Source organism: Sinocyclocheilus rhinocerous, unplaced genomic scaffold (genome assembly GCF_001515625.1).
Source record: "Sinocyclocheilus rhinocerous isolate Xijiao unplaced genomic scaffold, SAMN03320098_v1.1 scaffold1259, whole genome shotgun sequence".
Taxonomy (NCBI): domain Eukaryota; kingdom Metazoa; phylum Chordata; class Actinopteri; order Cypriniformes; family Cyprinidae; genus Sinocyclocheilus; species Sinocyclocheilus rhinocerous.
In genome coordinates, this window is record NW_015650717.1 from 43,821 (window position 1) to 62,425 (window position 18,605).

General features: G+C 34.8%; 2 protein-coding genes across 2 annotated transcripts in view; both read right to left on the reverse strand.

The window, feature by feature from the left end:
- lamb1a (laminin, beta 1a) overlaps positions 1-14,311 on the reverse strand; it is a 41,581-nt gene extending 27,270 nt beyond the window's left edge. The window contains exons 1-12 of the mRNA XM_016517767.1: positions 14,199-14,311; positions 13,506-13,678; positions 12,255-12,393; positions 8,459-8,532; positions 6,315-6,503; positions 6,163-6,226; positions 5,864-6,066; positions 4,567-4,687; positions 2,887-3,075; positions 1,741-1,917; positions 1,518-1,630; positions 670-749 (exon numbers count right to left, since the gene is read on the reverse strand). Coding sequence (XP_016373253.1) covers positions 670-749; positions 1,518-1,630; positions 1,741-1,917; positions 2,887-3,075; positions 4,567-4,687; positions 5,864-6,066; positions 6,163-6,226; positions 6,315-6,503; positions 8,459-8,532; positions 12,255-12,393; positions 13,506-13,678; positions 14,199-14,226 — 1,550 coding nt within the window. The 5' untranslated portion in view covers positions 14,227-14,311. The remainder of the gene's footprint in view (positions 1-669; positions 750-1,517; positions 1,631-1,740; positions 1,918-2,886; positions 3,076-4,566; positions 4,688-5,863; positions 6,067-6,162; positions 6,227-6,314; positions 6,504-8,458; positions 8,533-12,254; positions 12,394-13,505; positions 13,679-14,198) is intronic.
- A 1,277-nt stretch (positions 14,312-15,588) lies between these two features.
- lamb4 (laminin, beta 4) overlaps positions 15,589-18,605 on the reverse strand; it is a 23,000-nt gene continuing 19,983 nt past the window's right edge. The window contains exons 32-36 of the mRNA XM_016517783.1: positions 18,070-18,277; positions 17,812-17,947; positions 17,417-17,587; positions 17,088-17,241; positions 15,589-16,983 (exon numbers count right to left, since the gene is read on the reverse strand). Of these exons, the coding sequence (XP_016373269.1) occupies positions 16,844-16,983; positions 17,088-17,241; positions 17,417-17,587; positions 17,812-17,947; positions 18,070-18,277 (809 nt within the window). The 3' untranslated portion in view covers positions 15,589-16,843. The remainder of the gene's footprint in view (positions 16,984-17,087; positions 17,242-17,416; positions 17,588-17,811; positions 17,948-18,069; positions 18,278-18,605) is intronic.

The window sequence follows — 18,605 nt, forward strand, 5'->3', positions numbered from 1 at the left end:
TTATTATGTATATAAATACACACACATACAGTATATATATTTTCGAAATATTTACGTTTATACTTATATTTATTTACTTATATTTTATATTATATATAAATATATTTAATATATAAACATAACATATTTTTCTTAAATATATACTGTATGTGTGTGTATTTATATATACATAATAAATATACACAGTATACACACAGATATTATATAAACAAAAACTTTTATTTTGGATGCGATTAATCGTTTGACAGCACTAATAATTTTATATTAGTAAGTCTTAAGCAATATGTCAGTAAATATGTTAATGCATTTGAAGTATTATGGCATAGGACGTTTTTACTACGAATATAAGATGAAAAACTTAAACAAAACAGAAAAAATACAAATGTTGCCTTGGCACCTAATTGAAATAAATGAGTTAAAATTGAAGTGCTAAAATTATTAAAACTCAAACCGAAATAAAAATAAATTAAAGCTATACAAAAATATTAATTACAAAAAAGAAAAACTAATAAAAATGACAAAAGCATATAGTAAAATTACTAAAACCTGAACTAATAATAATAGTAAATTATTATAAAATACTAAAAATAGTAGTAATAATAATAGTGATAAAATGTATTTGAATGAGAGATTCAGGAACTTCAGCCAGAACAGAGTAGTATTACTCACTTGTTGTTGATTGCACCACCATGATCACAGTCACATGGTCTGCAGCCATCCATGTCGTTACTGAGACCCCAGTGCTGAGGCTATGAGAGAGAGACTAGTTAAAAGACCATTTAAACACCACAGTGTTTACGACAGACCTCACAAGAAGCAAAATGTAAGCAGTAGTTCTTAAAGGCAAATGATCACATTTTGGAATAACTGAATGCAAGAAATCTGGAAAAATAAATAAATATAATTGTTAAAATGTAAAAGAATATATATACTGGTTATTCACTCCCCCCCACCAACAATTCCTGCCGACCTGAGACTCGAACCCATGGGTTACAAGTCCAACTCTCTATCCATTAGGCCACGGGGACAGTCGTGGGGAGATCTGTCATCATACTGTTAACTACTAGGAACTAGGAATCCGAGGCCAATCCCAACGGCAAGCTGTCAAGGCCCTTTCTAGTGCCGCTGAACAAGCGAGTCGATGACTCTGGATTAAGAGGAGGGAATCCGTCTGGGCCCCATAACAACAGAGGTGAAAGCAGAGGAGGGCAAAACTGGGACGTCAGTTGGTGCCGATGAGCCCTCTGGAGGTGTAGTGGGCTGATATCATCGAAACACCAAAGAAGGGGGGTGCCCACCTGCTGACCCCAATGAAGCTGAGACCTCTTTCCCTCTATACCCTCTATTTATATATATTTATTAATGCACATTTAATAAAATTGTTGTATGATTTACAATAATTTACAAAAGTGTCACATTACATATTATAAAAGCACAATGTTATGTTTCTAAAATCATTCACAGTGCTATTGCACAAAGATATATGAATGAACTCATAAAGTAAACAGAACACGCACCAGACACTGGTCACAGTTCCTTCCGGTAACCAGACGTTTACAGTAGCAGTTTCCTGAGTCTGTATCACATGGACTTCCACCTGGAACTGTCCCCAAAGCATTGCATGTGCATGCTGGGTAACAACAAAACAAAAGCAACTTTTATTTGAGATCTTTCAAAACCATTTTCACATGAATTGATGAATGATTTGGGTTGGCTATATTGTGTAAGGCATGGACTTACGCTGGCATCCCAGAGGGTCGTCGCTGAGTCCGTAATGGCCCTGTTTGCACTGGTCACAGCGCTCACCCTCCACATTAGGCTTACAGCGACACTGACCCGCGATCAGCCCGAGAGACACGTCTGTCAGCGGATCACACACTCCACCGTCGAGAGAGCCGACCGGATCACAGTTACAGGCTGGAAAAGATCAATCCGGACAGCGTACTTAAAGACAATGGACAGAACTGTGGACAGCTGGGAAAACTAACAAACGGAGCCATGATAATTCTTATACTGTATCAATGCTGCAGTAAAGATGCTCTGTGTCAACTTTTTTATCGCAATACAGTTTTTCGCAACTAATTCTGTTAAAACTATCTAGTACAAAGTTCACGAAAGATACTTCCATTGTTTAGCATTGTTCACACAACAATAAAATTTAGTTCGTTAACATTAGTTAATGCATTCACAAACAATGAACACATTTTTACAGAATTTATTAATCTACATTGTACATTGATGTTAATATATTAATATATTAACATTGATATATATAGATTAACATTGATATGTTTGTTCAGAATTAATGCTAATTTATACTTAATACTTAAGTTAATTTTAATATCTACAAAATAATTAGTTAATAAGTATATTTTTTGTTAATTCATGCTTGTTTATAAGTTATTAATGAATACTAATTAAATTTATACAACTTGAAATGCTAAAAATACACATAGAAATGTACATTAATCAAATAAATAAATGGTATTTTATTGTTACTCCATGTTAATTATTGGATTAATATTAATGAATTGTACTGCATTGTAAGCTATTATCATAGTTTGATGTAAAAGTCAGAGACCACATTTCTGCTTTGTGGTCAAAAAGTTCAAACTGAAAAACCTCAGTCACCACAACAAAAGAGGAATGTGAAACCCTAGACGCGTGTGGTTTGAGGAAGGGCGGCACTTCGCCTTGTGGTAATGGACTACTTCAAAGCCCAGGTGTTTCTGCTCCCAAATCTGCACGAGCAGAGATGAACAAAGCAACAGCTGGACCAGACTCACATCACAAACTAGACCAGACAGGTAGAGGAGCAGCGGCCGTCTGAAGGGGGAGAAAAGCTCAGAGGAAATGACAGGAGAGGAAATGAGAGGGGACACATACACTCGCAGATGTTGGGGTCGCGGATGTCTTTCTCCGGATGCTGGTAGAAGTAGGGCTTGCACTGCTCACACTTGTGACCCATGGTGTTGTGTTTGCAGTCGTCGCACACGCCGCCGCTCACGTTACCCGAGGCCCGATACACGGCCATGTCGAAATGACAGGAATCAGAGTGATGATTGCAGTTACACTCTGTGAAAGAAGCAAAGAAATGTCAGATGTCAGATGATCAAGTAACAATTGTAACAAAGAAACAATTATAACAAAGAATGACAACGTTTAAAAAAAGCTATAATGCATTAACAACTGCATGACAAATTACGACGTATAAAAACTATAATGCAGTAGCAATTGCGCAACAAATTACAACATTTAAAAACTGTAATGCAGTAACAATAACACAATAAAGAACTACGATGTTAAAAACTAGAATGCAGTAACAACTGCACGACAAATTACGACGTATAAAAACTATAACGCAGTAACTACTGCATAACAAAAAATTATGATGTTTAAAAACTATAACGCAGTAACAATTGCATAACAAAAAATTATGATGTTTAAAAACTACAACGCAGTAACTACTGCATGACAGAATTACATTTAAAAACTATAACGCAGTAACAATTGCATAACAAAGTAACTACTGCATAACAAAGAATTATGATGTTTACAAACTATAACGCAATAACTAATGCATAACAAAAAATTATGATGTTTAAAAACTATAACGCAGTAACAATTGCTTAACAAAGAATTATGACGTTTAAAGACTATAACGATGTTTTACAAGAATTACGATGTTTAAAAACTATAATGCTGTAATATCTGTATGACAAAGAACTACCACTTTGAAAACTATAAAGCAGTAACAATTGTACAACTAAATTTTTTGGACTATGTTCTTTAAAGAAGTTACAACAGTTTCAAAACATGTTTGTACTGTTACAAAAAGTTTAATGTATCTGAGTTAGTAGCATACCAAAGTTAAAATATTGATATATAAACTTCATTAGAAACTGTAACAATTGTACTAAAAAATAGAATGTCAGCATTGTTTAGAAACTCTCATGCAATAACATTGATACAATACTATAATACCAATGTTTCAAAACTATAAAGCAGAATCAAAAGTACATCAAAAAGAATGTTACAAAACTTGTAACACCTGATTTGCAAAGTAAATCTTTTGAAAATCTACTGGTTTCATATGGTTTTTAAAAACATTATGTATAATTTAAAATATATATATTTAATGACTCATGTGATGTAACCATCAAGTCAAATGTAATAGTGCATTTTCATTACATTTTGACATAAATATCACTACATTTTTGGGTTGTACAACAAGACATTTTATAACCAGAATTAACTTTGTTAAAAAGTTCTTTTTAAATAAATGAATAGATCCAGACAAAAAAATGAGCATGATTTCATTGACCCATAACTGAACATTGCAGAAGATCATACTTTTACAGGCGTTGGTGTTGCGTCCCTCCGCGGGTCTCCAGGGCAGGTCATGGTAAAAGTCCTGACAGCGCTCACAGGGTTGTACAACAAGACATTTTATAACCAGAATTAACTTTGTCATAAAAAGTTCTTTTTAAATAAATGAATAGATCCAGACAAAAAAAATGAGCATGATTTCATTGACCCATAACTGAACATTGCAGAAGATCATACTTTTACAGGCGTTGGTGTTGCGTCCCTCCGCGGGTCTCCAGGGCAGGTCATGGTAAAAGTCCTGACAGCGCTCACAGTTCAGCCCCATGGTGTTATGATTACACATACAATGGCCATGGACCTACGGCAAAACAGACATAACAATGATAACCAAGAACAAAATAAATGTAATCAAATTGAGACTATGTGTGGAACAGGATATTTAAAGGCACCACAAATTATAAACAAGTAAGTCCTCAAAATGAATTTGAGCTCATTTCCTACTCAGACCCTAAAAGGGAAAGATTTGCTCAGGACAGTCTACAAATCCGGCCCTAAACCAGATGGCAACAGGAAATGTTTATACTGCATGCATCTGGTCTACATTAAACAAGCTCCAGTCCTGGCACAGACACAGATCTAGATGCAGTCTATATGTGAGCTTTCACAGAACTGCTGAGCCTGGAGATGATCTAGAGTCACTTCAGTGCCTTTGAATAAAATTCTTGCACATAAAAAGGTAGTAAGATGGAGATCTAGATGTAATATCTGTTCATTTCTTTTGTAAGAGCTGCAACAGACTGAGACACATCTCAGTGCAGACGGATTGTAAACAGAGAAGACTGCAGACTAAGCAGGAACCTCGTTCCTTTGGTGTATTTCGTCTTTGGCTTTTCAAATCATTGATATAAAACCACAGAAACACATACTACAACTTCAAGCATAAATGAAACAAAACCAAAAAAGGTTTGTAAACAACAGACACTGCGTGCATTTTCTCTGCAACATGATTATTTGCATTGTACACTATTCAATAATGAAACCACAAGGCGGTCCGCATACTTTCATACTAATGTGAAACAGATCCAAACTGAATTAGCAGCAGACTGTGATGGGACTTCAAACTATTTCTTCCATGACAAATGTTTGTGAGATGTTTTCTTCAAAGCAGAGGTTTAAAAAGCCACAAAAAGGTCTGCTGCATTTAAATGTGGTGTAAATCAAAAACGACTTCCTATTAAATTTGCTTTATTTAATCTACAATTCATTCTGGTATGATGCTGCATTAAAATTTCATAATTTCAGCTCATACGTGATTGCTAAGTCAGTTTGTGGTGGTGATTGGAGGGACAAAATTTTGAAAAATTATAAAATATAATAAAAAAAATAATAACTATAATAATAAATACTATAATTGTACAAAACATAATTGTAAAAAATATATGTAAAAATTATAAAATATAAATGTAAAAAAAAAAAAAAAAATGTAATAATCAAAGTTATCAATAACTTGCATTATGCATGGCATAAAACTCACCATGCCGTCCATGACCTCTCCAGCTCCATCGATGGGGGCGCATTCGGATGCGTGACCATAGCAAAAACAGTTTCCTCTCACCACCATGTCATAAATCGCATAGTAGTACTTCTCCTTGATCTCTATACGTGAGTCCAGAAGATTGTCCCCGAGAGTATGCAGCTTCGTGAACTTCACCCTCAGATTAGTGATCTTTAACATGTCTATAAATGAAAGGAAGCAAGAAGAAATTTGGTTCACACTATTAGGCCACTTAATGACAAGCATGTATGTTAAAATGCTTTCATTTGTGGCCTTACTTTGAATTCTGGGGCTGTAGGGATCATCAATCCTGAAGGCTGGATCCAAAACCCTAAAGATGGCCTTCAGAAGCCAAAGGAACAAGAGTAAATGGAAAATCCAGTATATGAGCAAGTATTCACCAGAAGTGCAGTGCATTTCCAGAGCTCACCTCACCCTCAGTTGAGGGTTCAATGTCGGAGTAGCGGGAATCGCAGATAACATCGTCCACTTTGGTCATGGGTCCTTGAGAGACGAAGGGGAAGGAGGTCTCGCAGTCATAGGCGAAGTAACGGTACACTTGCCAAGTCTTCCCGAAGTCTGACGACCGTTCGATCACCATAGCAGCAGGTCTGAATGTCTAGATAGGGAGCATAAGAGGTCACGGTCGACTTGAGAACGATACTTCCAATATGGATGATAATCCTGCATCATCAGAATTGATCCTTCCTTACATTATATCTATTCTGGTTTTTTGGTTACACTTTATCTTAAGGTGACATTACCTTAAATTACACAAATTAGTACTATTAGTAATATTTATTAACTACAGGTTAGGGTTAGTTGCTTGAAATTATGCCTAATAATTTAATTGCATGTAATGTATGTAACTATGTCACCTTAATATAAAGTGTTACCCTTTTTTTTTTTTACTAGTAGAATGAAAATGAAAGTGTTTTAATGCGCACCTTAAAAAATACCACTAAATCATGATGAAATGTGACATTTAGGATAATAAATAATAATAATAATAATAATAATATTATAGGTTTTTAAGAAAGCATCAATATGGAAATTCTGGCCTAAAATAATCTTATATTTTCATGTTATAGCCAATAACAGATAAATGGATGACATTAAAATACTATTTTGTGTAATTAAAAAGAAAACACTAAAAAGTAAAATAAATCTATTTAAATGCTGCAAGTGAATGTAGGTCTCTCAACATTATAATTTAGTTTAAAAATTTATATTCATTCTGAAATTTGCTTAGGAAAAATGGGATTAAATTTCAAAGTTAATAAATTATGCAGAAAAATATACCAGCCAATATGGTAGCATTATATCATCCAGTGTTATTTTAGTATCGAAAGTTACAGTTTTTTTTTTGTTTTGTTTTGTTTTATTAATTCTAGTCAAAGTTTTAGCAAATTGTTTATGTGCTTCTCATTTTTTAGCAGTTTTTTAATATGTCTATATAGTTTTCATTAATTAAATTTTTACATTTTTAGTTAAATCCAACAACAAATAAACAGCAGATTGTGAGAAATTAAGAAACTAGTCAAGTATTTTCATAATAAAATGTTATATATATACACACACACACACACACATATATATATATATATATATATATAATTTTATTTTATTATGAAACTACATCACTAGTTTTTAATATGTCTTTTAAGGCACAATGTTAAAAGGCTAGACACTGTACTGTTAAAAATTATGAAAATTTCCATTCAATTTAAGTACTGGTATCAATATTGACATTACTCGCTTGGATAGTATTTGGTATTGTTAAAAAATAATGCTATTTTATTTTATATTATAACTAGTGCTGTCAAAGGAATAATCGCGATTAATCGCATCAAAAATAAAAAAAATTGTTTACATAGTATATGTGTGTGTACTGTGTATATTTATTATGTATATATAAATACACACCCATACATGTATATATTTAAGAAAAATATGTTACGTTTATATATTACATATATTTATATATAATATAAATTATATGAATATAAATATATACATGTAAATGCATGTAAATGTTTTCAAAATATATACTGTATGTGTGTATATTTATATAAACATAATACATATACACAGTAAACACAGATATATTATGTAAATAAAAACTTTTATTTTGGATGCGATTAATCGCGATTAATCGTTTGACGGCACTAATTATAACAAACAAACAGTGATGAAAGTTTTGTTCCTGTACAGTTTCCCAACAATCTTTGCAATCAACATCACATGAGCACTATTGTTCTCTTGATGCCAGTCGTTTCTATGCGCTCTCTGATTTCTTTGAACTGTATTGCTGAAGTGAGATCATGCTGAAATGCAATCTTCAGCTGAAGCATTCCAGTCGTCTCCGTCGGCTGCACAGCTGGGTTTATCCCAGACCTCCCACGGCTCCCACACACTGAGCAACACTTCCCCTCCTGCCAGCAAAATCCACATCAACCCCCCTTCCCTTCCCACATTCTCTCCTAACGACCGCAAATCTCACCTCAGCCCGGGGCTGTGGCGACACCTTTCCCCCAAAACACACATCACCAACTGACTGTCCTCAGCACTTACTCTAAAGGTCATGATGAGGTGTGTGAAGTGGAACTCTGCCTCCAGGTTCAACTGGATTGTGACGTTCTCCAGGCCTGAGAAAGAGAGCGATAAAGACATGAGTTAAGACAAAGAGTTGTATTTCTCCACATTTATTAATGCCGTTCCATTTGTTAACTCCCAAACTGTTCTTTATTATGTTCTTTAGGCTCTTTACCGGCATCTGTAGTTTCATGAAGAACTTTTAACATCAAGAGAACCTTTCCATTCCACTAGTATACAAAAGCTATTTCAATTTTTAAAATGTTCTTCACACACGAAAAGGGTTCTTTTAAGAACTGTTGACTGAAAAGTTCTTTGGGGAACCAAAAATCATCTTCTATGGCATCACTGTTTTGCAATCTAAAAGCTTAAAACTGGACCCCATTCACTTTCATTCTATGCATAAAACAACAAAGTATATAGAAAATATATATTTTTTATATATTCTATTGTTTTACAAACGAGGGTGATAATAATGACAATTCTCATTTTATTCTCTATCATTATTTGTCATGAACCCTACCTTGAATATATGTTAATATATTAATTATTATTTTCGGGGGAAAAAAAGAAAAAAAAGTTTTACTAAATAGTAGTTTTAAGCAAATCCTTTAAAGTTTCTAAATGAAATGAAAGTCTCTATTTGTTCTCTATTTAATCTAATTGCTGGCTAGAAGAAACAATTGAGATTAAAAAGATCTTTGGTATGATGTTTTGGTAATGCTTTACAATAAGGTTTCATTTGTTAAACTTAGTTAGCTGCACATGTTAACATGCACTAACAATGAAAATACTGCTTAAGTGTTTATTAATCTTAAACCCTATTCGCACGGGATTAGTATTACCTGGTGACCTCCAGTCATTTGTAATAATTGCGGAGGTTGTCTGTGATCTTAATCCCGTGCGAATCGGCCATGTCTGTAATTTGTAATGTAAAAATTCCCCCGCAAATGACCTACCATATTTCGCCGAACACCGAGGTCCTGTGATAATATTAGTCCCGTACACAAGGTCCCCAGATAATACTAATCCTGTGCGAATAGGGCTTTAGTCAATGTTAATTTTAACATTTATTAATACATTGTTAAAGTCAAAGGTTGCATTTGTTAATATTATTTTATGGACCTGAGCTAACAAGAAATAACAATGAACGGTTGTTTTTTACACATTATGGTACTGTCGTGAACGCGCGATGAAGATTGACAGAAGAGAAGAAATTATTTTCGTTATTTTTGTTTTCTTTGCGAACAAAAGGTATTCTCGTAGCTTCATAAAATTACAGTTGAACCACTGATGTCACATGGACTATTTTAACGATGTCTTTACTAACTTTCTGGGCCTTGAATGTGTCAGTTGCGCTGTTGTCTACGGAGGGTCAGAAAGCTTTCAGATTTCATCAAAAATAACTTAATTTGTGTTCCCAAGATGAACGAATGTCTTACGGGTTTGGAACGACATGAGGGTGAGCAATTAATGACAGAATTTTCATTAACTAATGGGACTGTATTATAAAGTGTTACCAATTTTTCTCCATTAAGGTTCTGTAACTGTAAAGGAAGGGTTAAGCAACATAGTTTCAGTACAAATTACACCATTTTAAAAGGAACATCTGTATCTTGTACATTAAGAAGCAATGCACAATTGCCCTAATAGTACTGCAGACCTCTACTGCTCTATAGTTACACTAAACATCTGCTTTTTTAGTGGGAAAGTGCTTTGGGGGTCCATAAACATCAAAAATAAGAATAAACAGAGTCATATCTTTAATTAAGTAGGAGGTCACCCCTGGTATTCCCAGGCTTTTGGCCCAGTTGGCTGCTGTATCTTCTTTGTCCTCCTACCCCATACTCTCTCCTAAACCATACATTCACAGGCTTCTCTGGTTGCATTCATGGCCCCTCGTTTCCTGTCCCACTACATTTCACACTCCTCCACTGCAATAACCAGTAAATCTCTGGATTTCTATTTCCTCTGTCTGTTTGTCTCATCGAGGAACATATGGCTTGTAGAACTGTACATTCTAATCGCTTGCAACAGCTGGACCTTCTCCATGTTGGCTGAAGAAGATGTTTCGCAATTCAACCGAGTGGGTGGCTGTAGGGTAATGGGAGTTTTCCGAGGTAAAGTATGTCTTACAATCTTCCTAAAAAACTAACACGATGTGAGGAATAGAATAGACTTTAAGTCATTGTTCACTGAAAGTTGCTCTCAAAACTACATTTGCATTTCTGCATATTCAAAATTAGGTTGTATAACATAACAACCAATGACAGTTGTTTAAGGGTCACACAAGTCTAAGAGTAAAAATAAGAGTGCCTATGACAAAAAAAATAAGCAAAATGCTAGTACTTATAAATGTATTCTTTGTATTTGTGTTGCTGTCATGTGATTTTGAAAACTTTTATATCATTTTACTGAATAACTAAAAATATAATGTGTTTTTAAAATCAAGTAAAAACAATTGAGTACATTAATAAGTGTCTGAGAGTATCTTATTTGCCATTTGTACCTTATTCATCATTTTGATGTTTTAAAATATATTTAAAAAGGTAAAAAGTGTTTTTCACAATTATAATGAATTATTAATTTATAAATATCTTCAGGTTTTCAGAGCACCACATGACATTTTACAACCTGAACTAACCTTGTCATGAAAAGATTAAACTATTTGATATTTTAAGAGACATACTGACTTCTGCTGAGGTCCTGATATTTTCTGTTTTATGGTTTTTTTCTGCATATTGATTGAGTCACATGACTTTGATTTGGCAGGCTTTTTTCAAACATTAATAAGCAGTGAATATTTTTTTTCTAAGAAAAAGAATAACATTAAAATTTTATTGTTTTATATATATATATATACCGTATATATATATTTTTTATATTTGTATCATTTATTATTAGATTATAAGCATAAATTTGACAAAATAATGGACCCTTTTCACAAGACTGTGATGACGTGTTTAACAGTCATCAGCATCGTAAATCCTCGAAAGTTTTTCATATTAGTTTTTTTTTTTTTTAAATGTATGTACATTTATAACACTAATCTTTGTATTATATCACCTTTGCATCAAATTACAAAAAAACAGTTAACGCTAATGCGAAACGCTAACGCTAACGCTAATATGAAATAGTGTTTCTAATGAAGCATTTATGGGAGGGACGGTAAATTTGACATCGTTCTCTCTTCTGACTGCCGTTATCAGTCTCTCTCAATTTTTTTCCTTTTATTGAAAGTCACGAAAACACTATCGTGGAGTTTTTCTTTTGCTATTTGAGCAAATAGAAATGCAAAAAATATATTAGTGGTACTCTCCCATTCACTGCTATTCAAGTTAACCCAACTATGATGACTTCCGCTTCTGAGAAACCCAGAAATGTGAAAAAGGTTTATAATTTAATTTATTGGATTGAAACAGCATGGGATAAATGACACAATCTTCAATTGGCAGGTAGAAAACTCTTTCCCAGGGAAAAAGAGATGTCATTCCACACTTTAAAGACTGGTCATCACCTTAACTGGTCAGCAATTACGCAACTGCTTTGAAGTAGTTAGTCCCTCCATTGGTCTGATTATAGGGGAACTAACGGACACACTAATGAGGGAGAGTTCCCTCTAATAAGACCTTGTTTCACAGCCTTCCTACATTCCCGTGAGAACTACACGGTCTTTCACATCCAAGACTGAGCAAACACCTAAAATAGTACTGAATAGTATTGAAAAGAAAAGAAGATGAGCAATTGTTTGGTTTGGAGTCACAACACAACTCACCATTTTCTGACTGCCACCAAGTCTTGAGGCGGTTCGGGGCGAACGTAGTCACGACATTTTCAATTCTGTGGCTGGTTACTTGGTGCGTGCTTTCATCGTAGGTTCCCCTGGAATCGCACACAAAGCACTTCTTCTCTTCCTGTGATGGAGGGGGTGGAAAAACCAGATAATGTCAATGGCATTCTTGTGACGCAAGAACTTCTCCAAATGAAATGAATGACTGTAAGGGTCTCTGGGATACTGAAGCAAGTCAACCCACTTGGTCTGGCTTACATGACACAGCTTTTTCAAAGTCTGAAGGCCCACAGAGAGCATTGGTTTCATGTGCAGGCCAGAAGTTCAGAGCTGCTTTGTGACATTTTCTCTTAATTAAATACCTATTAAAGCAATTTGACTCTCTTGAGGGCAATTAGCTTGAAAATTGGGACATATATTGTGTTGTAATTTGACTAGTGCGTTAAAATAAGTTCCTGGCCGCCATTTGACCTCAGCTCCAACTCAATATGTTGCACTGCAAAGATTTTTCTTTGATGACACCACCTTGTTTTAAATGATTAAACGTGAAAAGAGATGAAGATAAACTGATCAAAAGAACTGATCCAATATGTCTCGAGACAAAACTTGGAAGTAATTATCTCTCTATTATGGTGTGGCATGAGCGATTATCACTCAGCCATAGCATCATCAAACCCCTATAAACCTGCAGATTGCATTTTTGAAGATTCAGAAGACCCACATAAGATGTTCAATGGCCCGACGTAAAACATTTTAAGGCGTTTTGTCTAGAAGGAAGTAGTCTAGACATTCAAGAGTCGAAGGAAACAAATCTCTAAAGACAAACATGTTCCAAAAACACCCACATGAAATAACAGGACAGCAATAAATCTCTTTCTGAAGATGTTACAGATAAAAGCTCCAAAGGGTGTTGGAAGAAATCCCACAAGTGGAAATAAAACACATAAATTCTCAATTGTGGCATTAAAATACAATTATCAGGCCGAGTATAGAGCCCAAGGGGGTGCAGTTTTCATTCCGGATGAACATATATCAATTGATGGCATGGCGTGACCATAAAATTAATGCTTGTCTTTGCAACTTTTTGCAACTTGAAAAATAAAACAAATTTATACCACTACGTAATGATGATAGCACATTGTAATTTTAATTCAAACTTAATTGCTAAACTTTTAATGCCAAAACAGCTATATTTAATCAACAATGAAGGATAATGGTTTGCAGCACACAGGTTACCTGCAAATGACTGACGATACAAAAAGGCTCAGGTTTTTGGTGTCCGCATGTGGAGGTGGCTGAGAGTTGGTGTGCTCTTCCAATGAGAAGATCTCCTGTGGCAGGATAACAGCTCCCCTCTGTGCAAACATCTCCCAGCTCAGGCACATCTGCGAGACCCCATGCCCCTAAAACTTTGTGGAAGAAAAACTTTTATATGCATCTGGTAGTAGTAGTGAAATGTAATACCATATAGACTTTGTTTGCTTGCATTTTTAGGGTCCTTTAAGTTTCAGTTTAAGAAAAGCTAAAAAGAGGCTGATATATATATATATATATACACACATATACTTATATTAATATATACCCTTAAATTTATTTTTAGGGTCCTTTAAGTTTCAGTTTAAGAAAAGCTAAAAAGAGGCTGATATATATATATATATATACACACATATACTTATATTAATATATATTATTAAGATGAAACAAATTAAGTATATTTATTAAACCTTAAACGTAAAAAAGCTAATTTATGTGCAGTAAAACAGCATATAATTCACAAATGAACAGGCAATGGTGTAAAATACATATAATTTATAAAATTACATAAATTATAATTTCATTTTTGCTTAAAGTTTGAGAAACTATGCTTTATACAGGTCAAACCTCTACATAAATGTGACTTTGCCCCAATAAAACTAAAATGAAACTTACTTAAAAGGGCTGCGAGCTGTAACAGCATGTTTCTAGATTCTTTCTTCAGCCGGGGTGCAGTAATCCTGATTTTGCTTGGAAACTGCAGAGCTGAGTCTGATCCCTGCAGACTGTGCTGCTGCTTTACTGCAGCTGGAGCTGCGCGAAACTTTTTCTCCTCAGCCGCTAATCTTCTGCGCATGCGCACAACGCTTCGACTCGTCTCGCGCGCTCCCTCCCCCATTTTCGAAGGTGGTCTTGAGGTAAGCAACGGCCAGTGAAAAACGGATAAAAGTAATTAAAAGAGCACTGAAGTATAGGTTTAAGTACACTCGAGTCGACTGTACATGTCAAATGAATAACACTGATAGCAATTATTTGCGTATTTGATGAAAACGCGCCATTTGAGGGGATTTGAATCCGGCAAAGATATTTTACCCTCTTCAAATAGGGAGGGATTGTTCTGGTTTGTGACAAAAAAAAAAGAGTTAAAAGTACAAGATTTTCAATTTGTATATTGGGAACGACGAAACGTCAGATTAATTTATCTTAAATCTACTTTAATTGTGGTTATACCATGTTTTAATAATGATAATTAAATCAAATGTTATGCATAGAGTGCTATATTCATTCACCACAGTATTAACAATGTACTCCAAGGTACCAATAATGGTACAACAGTGGTACATTTTCTAGAAAACCATGGTACTTCTACTACGTGGTATTTGTTAATGTTAAGAGAAAGACAAAACCTTTCTGTGGTTGCAGTGTTTTTATTAAAAGATAAAATTACCATTTTACATAGTAATCTAGATTCTCACGCACAATTACAAGTCCTAACAATTTTATTAACAGCTATTCTTACTTCCAATAATGATACACTAAAATGAACTGATCTGTGATCAGTGAAATGGCTTTAAATGGCTTTAGGTTTCCTCAGTAATTAGGCAGTTTAAAGGTCAGTCAAAGAGCAGGAGGTTCATGTCGAACTGATGTGGATTTGGTGGTTGTCTTGACTGAGATAAATTAGTGTAATAATGACCAAGAAGAGAAACACAGACTTCAGTCAGTTTAGACATTAGGAATTAAACCGGAGATTTGAATTATCAGTATATTAAGGCAATAAAGTGGTCAGATATTTAGATATTAAGTTAGGCAAGTCCTACAAAGCATACATTGTAAAAAGTGAAACCTAAATTGATTCCATCCTACATCCTGTCACCTTTAACCAGCTTGTGTAGAGTTTTTCTTTGTTTTCGCTTTGTAAACTTCAGGAAGAGATTAGGTGAGGTGACACAACTAATATCTGCAGATCCTTCTGAAACCTGAAAGACACAGTTTACTCATTCAGCAGACTGACCAAAAAAAAAAAAAAAAAGTTCAGTCAAGTAACTTCGAGTTGTAACACCTAAATTACCTTTTTTATTCAAGTCAAAAATACTACTTAATATGGCTGATTCAATCAACTACATTAGGTTACTTTAAAAAGTCATTTTTAACAATCAGGTAGAATTGTTTTAAAACATTTTAAACATCATCTGTTTCATTACTTTTTCCCTTTATCTTCACCCAATGAAGATGAAATTAACTCTGACAAAACAAAGTGTGTCTGAACAACAATAAAGTAGTTAAAAAGGTGGGAAGATCCACTCAGACAGACCAAAGAAATCACATCAGTGGGGCTTTACCTTTGGTTTTGCAATTGAATAGTCTACGGAGAGGTTGTTAACACCGTAGGACAAAAGCACAGACCCTCCACCTCCTGCGAGAGACAAACGAGCACATTCCACAAGCAGCAGGCGTCTAAACCTGACTGTCTTATCTTAATGCACATGGAGCAGCTGTTGAGCTCAATTCTGGAAGTAATGCTGAAGTAGGTTTTTAATCAAGAGGTTTGAATTACTTATCCATGAACCAAAAAAATTTAAATACTTTTGGAGGAGACTTAGAGGAATATGCCTAAATAGCTCAGACATAAGCCAATTTGGAATGAGCTAAACAGAATTGAATAAACAGTAATTGAAGTTGCATCTCTGATTTTCGTCAGTCTGATTCAAACGAAATTCATCAAAGTCTTTTTGAATGATTCATTTGAAAACGTGGCTTATAAGAATCACTGTGAATCAGTGAGAACAACTCAATAAAAATAAATTTTGTCATTGGTTTGCAGCACACATTCTTTTTATCTCATCTTTTTCAATTCATCAAGCAAATAACTTGAGTAAAATATGATTGGTTTTGCTGTGGCACTATAGATTCAAGCAGTGCAGGAAACAATGCTGCATAGTTTGTGTGATAGGCGACATTTTAAATTTTACTCTTGCGACCTCTTGTGGACAGTCAGGGTTATACATTACCTATATAAGATTCTCAAACTTGGCCCATCATTTGCTAAAAATATACTATAAATACAAAACAAATAAAAAAAACTGAACAGAACCAGAATATGGTCATTAAGTATTTCTGGGGCTTGATGAGAACCAGTTCATAGCTCTAGATTGTAAACAAAAAAATCAGCAAGCCCACAAAGAACCAGGATAAAAGGACTGCACTTATTCTGTAAACCTAGTCCAAGACCGTTTTGCCTTGCGTTGCCTTCAGAATTTTCCCATGGCAAACACTGAAAATGCTTCCTCTAAATTTGAGGAAGGGAAGCCCTTGCAGGCTTAAGTGGAGCACAGATTGTATTTATCCACTTTGTCAACAATAAAGTTCCTCAAGTCATCTGCCTCCTTCTGGAGTGCCTCCAAATCTTTTATCCTTTCCTCTTTTCTTTCAGCTGCAACCAGAATCCTTTTCTCCAATTCTGAAACGACAATGATAAAGGAAAAAAATTCTATTGCTAACAAGAAATTAACACCTATAGAAATCCGTAAATCCCAAAGCATACTGCTTCTTATGATACTGTACCTTCAATTTCCTTAATTTTATCTTCCACATTTTTAGCCAGTGTTTCTGCCTCTATTGTGATGTTCTTCAGACGTTCGTTAGCCTCTTCATTAACATTCTGGTTTGTGCTATTCAGTTTTAACTTTTCAAACTGCTCTTTCAGTTCCTCAAGATCCTACCAATGGAGAAAACCAATCCACTTATAGCAGGTTAAATATGCTATATCTAAAGGCAGTGCACCATCTTTTAGGTTACTATTAGTACACTTTTACATGAACATAAACCATGTTTGTACATCCAACATATAGCTTATTTAAATAAATATATGTATTTGTGCTTGTGAGACTTACCTTTTCGGTGTTTTTGGCACTGTCAAGCACTGCATTGGCAGCATCTTTGGCCTCCTTCCCCTGAGCTCTGTTCATCTCCGTCTTATCCTTCAAGGCTTTGATTTCATCCAGTAACTTTTTGGCACGAGTCGAATCCAAATTATCCTCAATATTTTTTAGTTTAGGTTCAGTCTGTTTAAAAGTGATGAGAAAATATTGTTATAAAGCAGTTTATTAGGGCAAAAAAAGTTGAAATTATCTCTCAAAATAACTGATAATGCATTGAGAGCAAAACAACAAATCTAAAACAAAAAACAAAATAAAAGAAAGTTACACCATACACGTCTGGAATGACATGAAGGTGAGTAAAAATTCCTTTAAACGTGCATGTATTGTTTAGTAAAATAAACCATTACCTCATTAACTTTCCCCCTGATAATGTCATTGTTTTCTTCAGCCTCATCCAGATCATAGACTATCTTGTCATTGAGCTTTGCTGTATCATTGAGTGCTTTCTCTATCTCCCTCACATTGATAGCCTTGGTTCGGTTCCTGGTTATGCAACAACCAAACAGGATTAGTGACGCTGGTGTCCACAGGTTTAGCTTTATAAAGCACAATGAAATGGTAAAAACTACAGCTTTGACACATTGACTTCATTACTGCAGCCTCACAAGATTTCTTGGGCCCTCTCCTTCATGTCTTCAGCAATTCTGGCTTGTTTTTCCAAGTGCTCTAGATCATTGTCGAAGTCTGTGACGTTTGCCAGGATCCTCTTGATGTCCTCTATCATGTCCTTGATCTCATCAGGGGATTTGGGCAGCTGAATGGACAACACAGCATTGGCCAGTTTCTCAATGTCCTCTGGCTTCACCAGCTCGTCTGTTAAGGTACAATACTCAACTAAATTTACATTTTACCATGTGCATTTTATTTTACTCTAAATGTACTGTAAATGTAAGTGGTAGTTTTGTCCTAAATAAAAATGTATTCTTCAGATTCATCCCTCAAATCACATTAAGGCTACGTCCACACGAAGCCAGAGCTTTCCCTATCCGATCTTTTTTTCCCCTCGTCTCAAGAAATATCTGCGTCCACACGAAACCACAAAACCGACACAAAACGATGAAGTATACATGCCAGACCAGTATGTGGCGCTGTAATTCTGCCACAGAGATACACTAAAAACGGAGAAGAAGACTTGGACTAT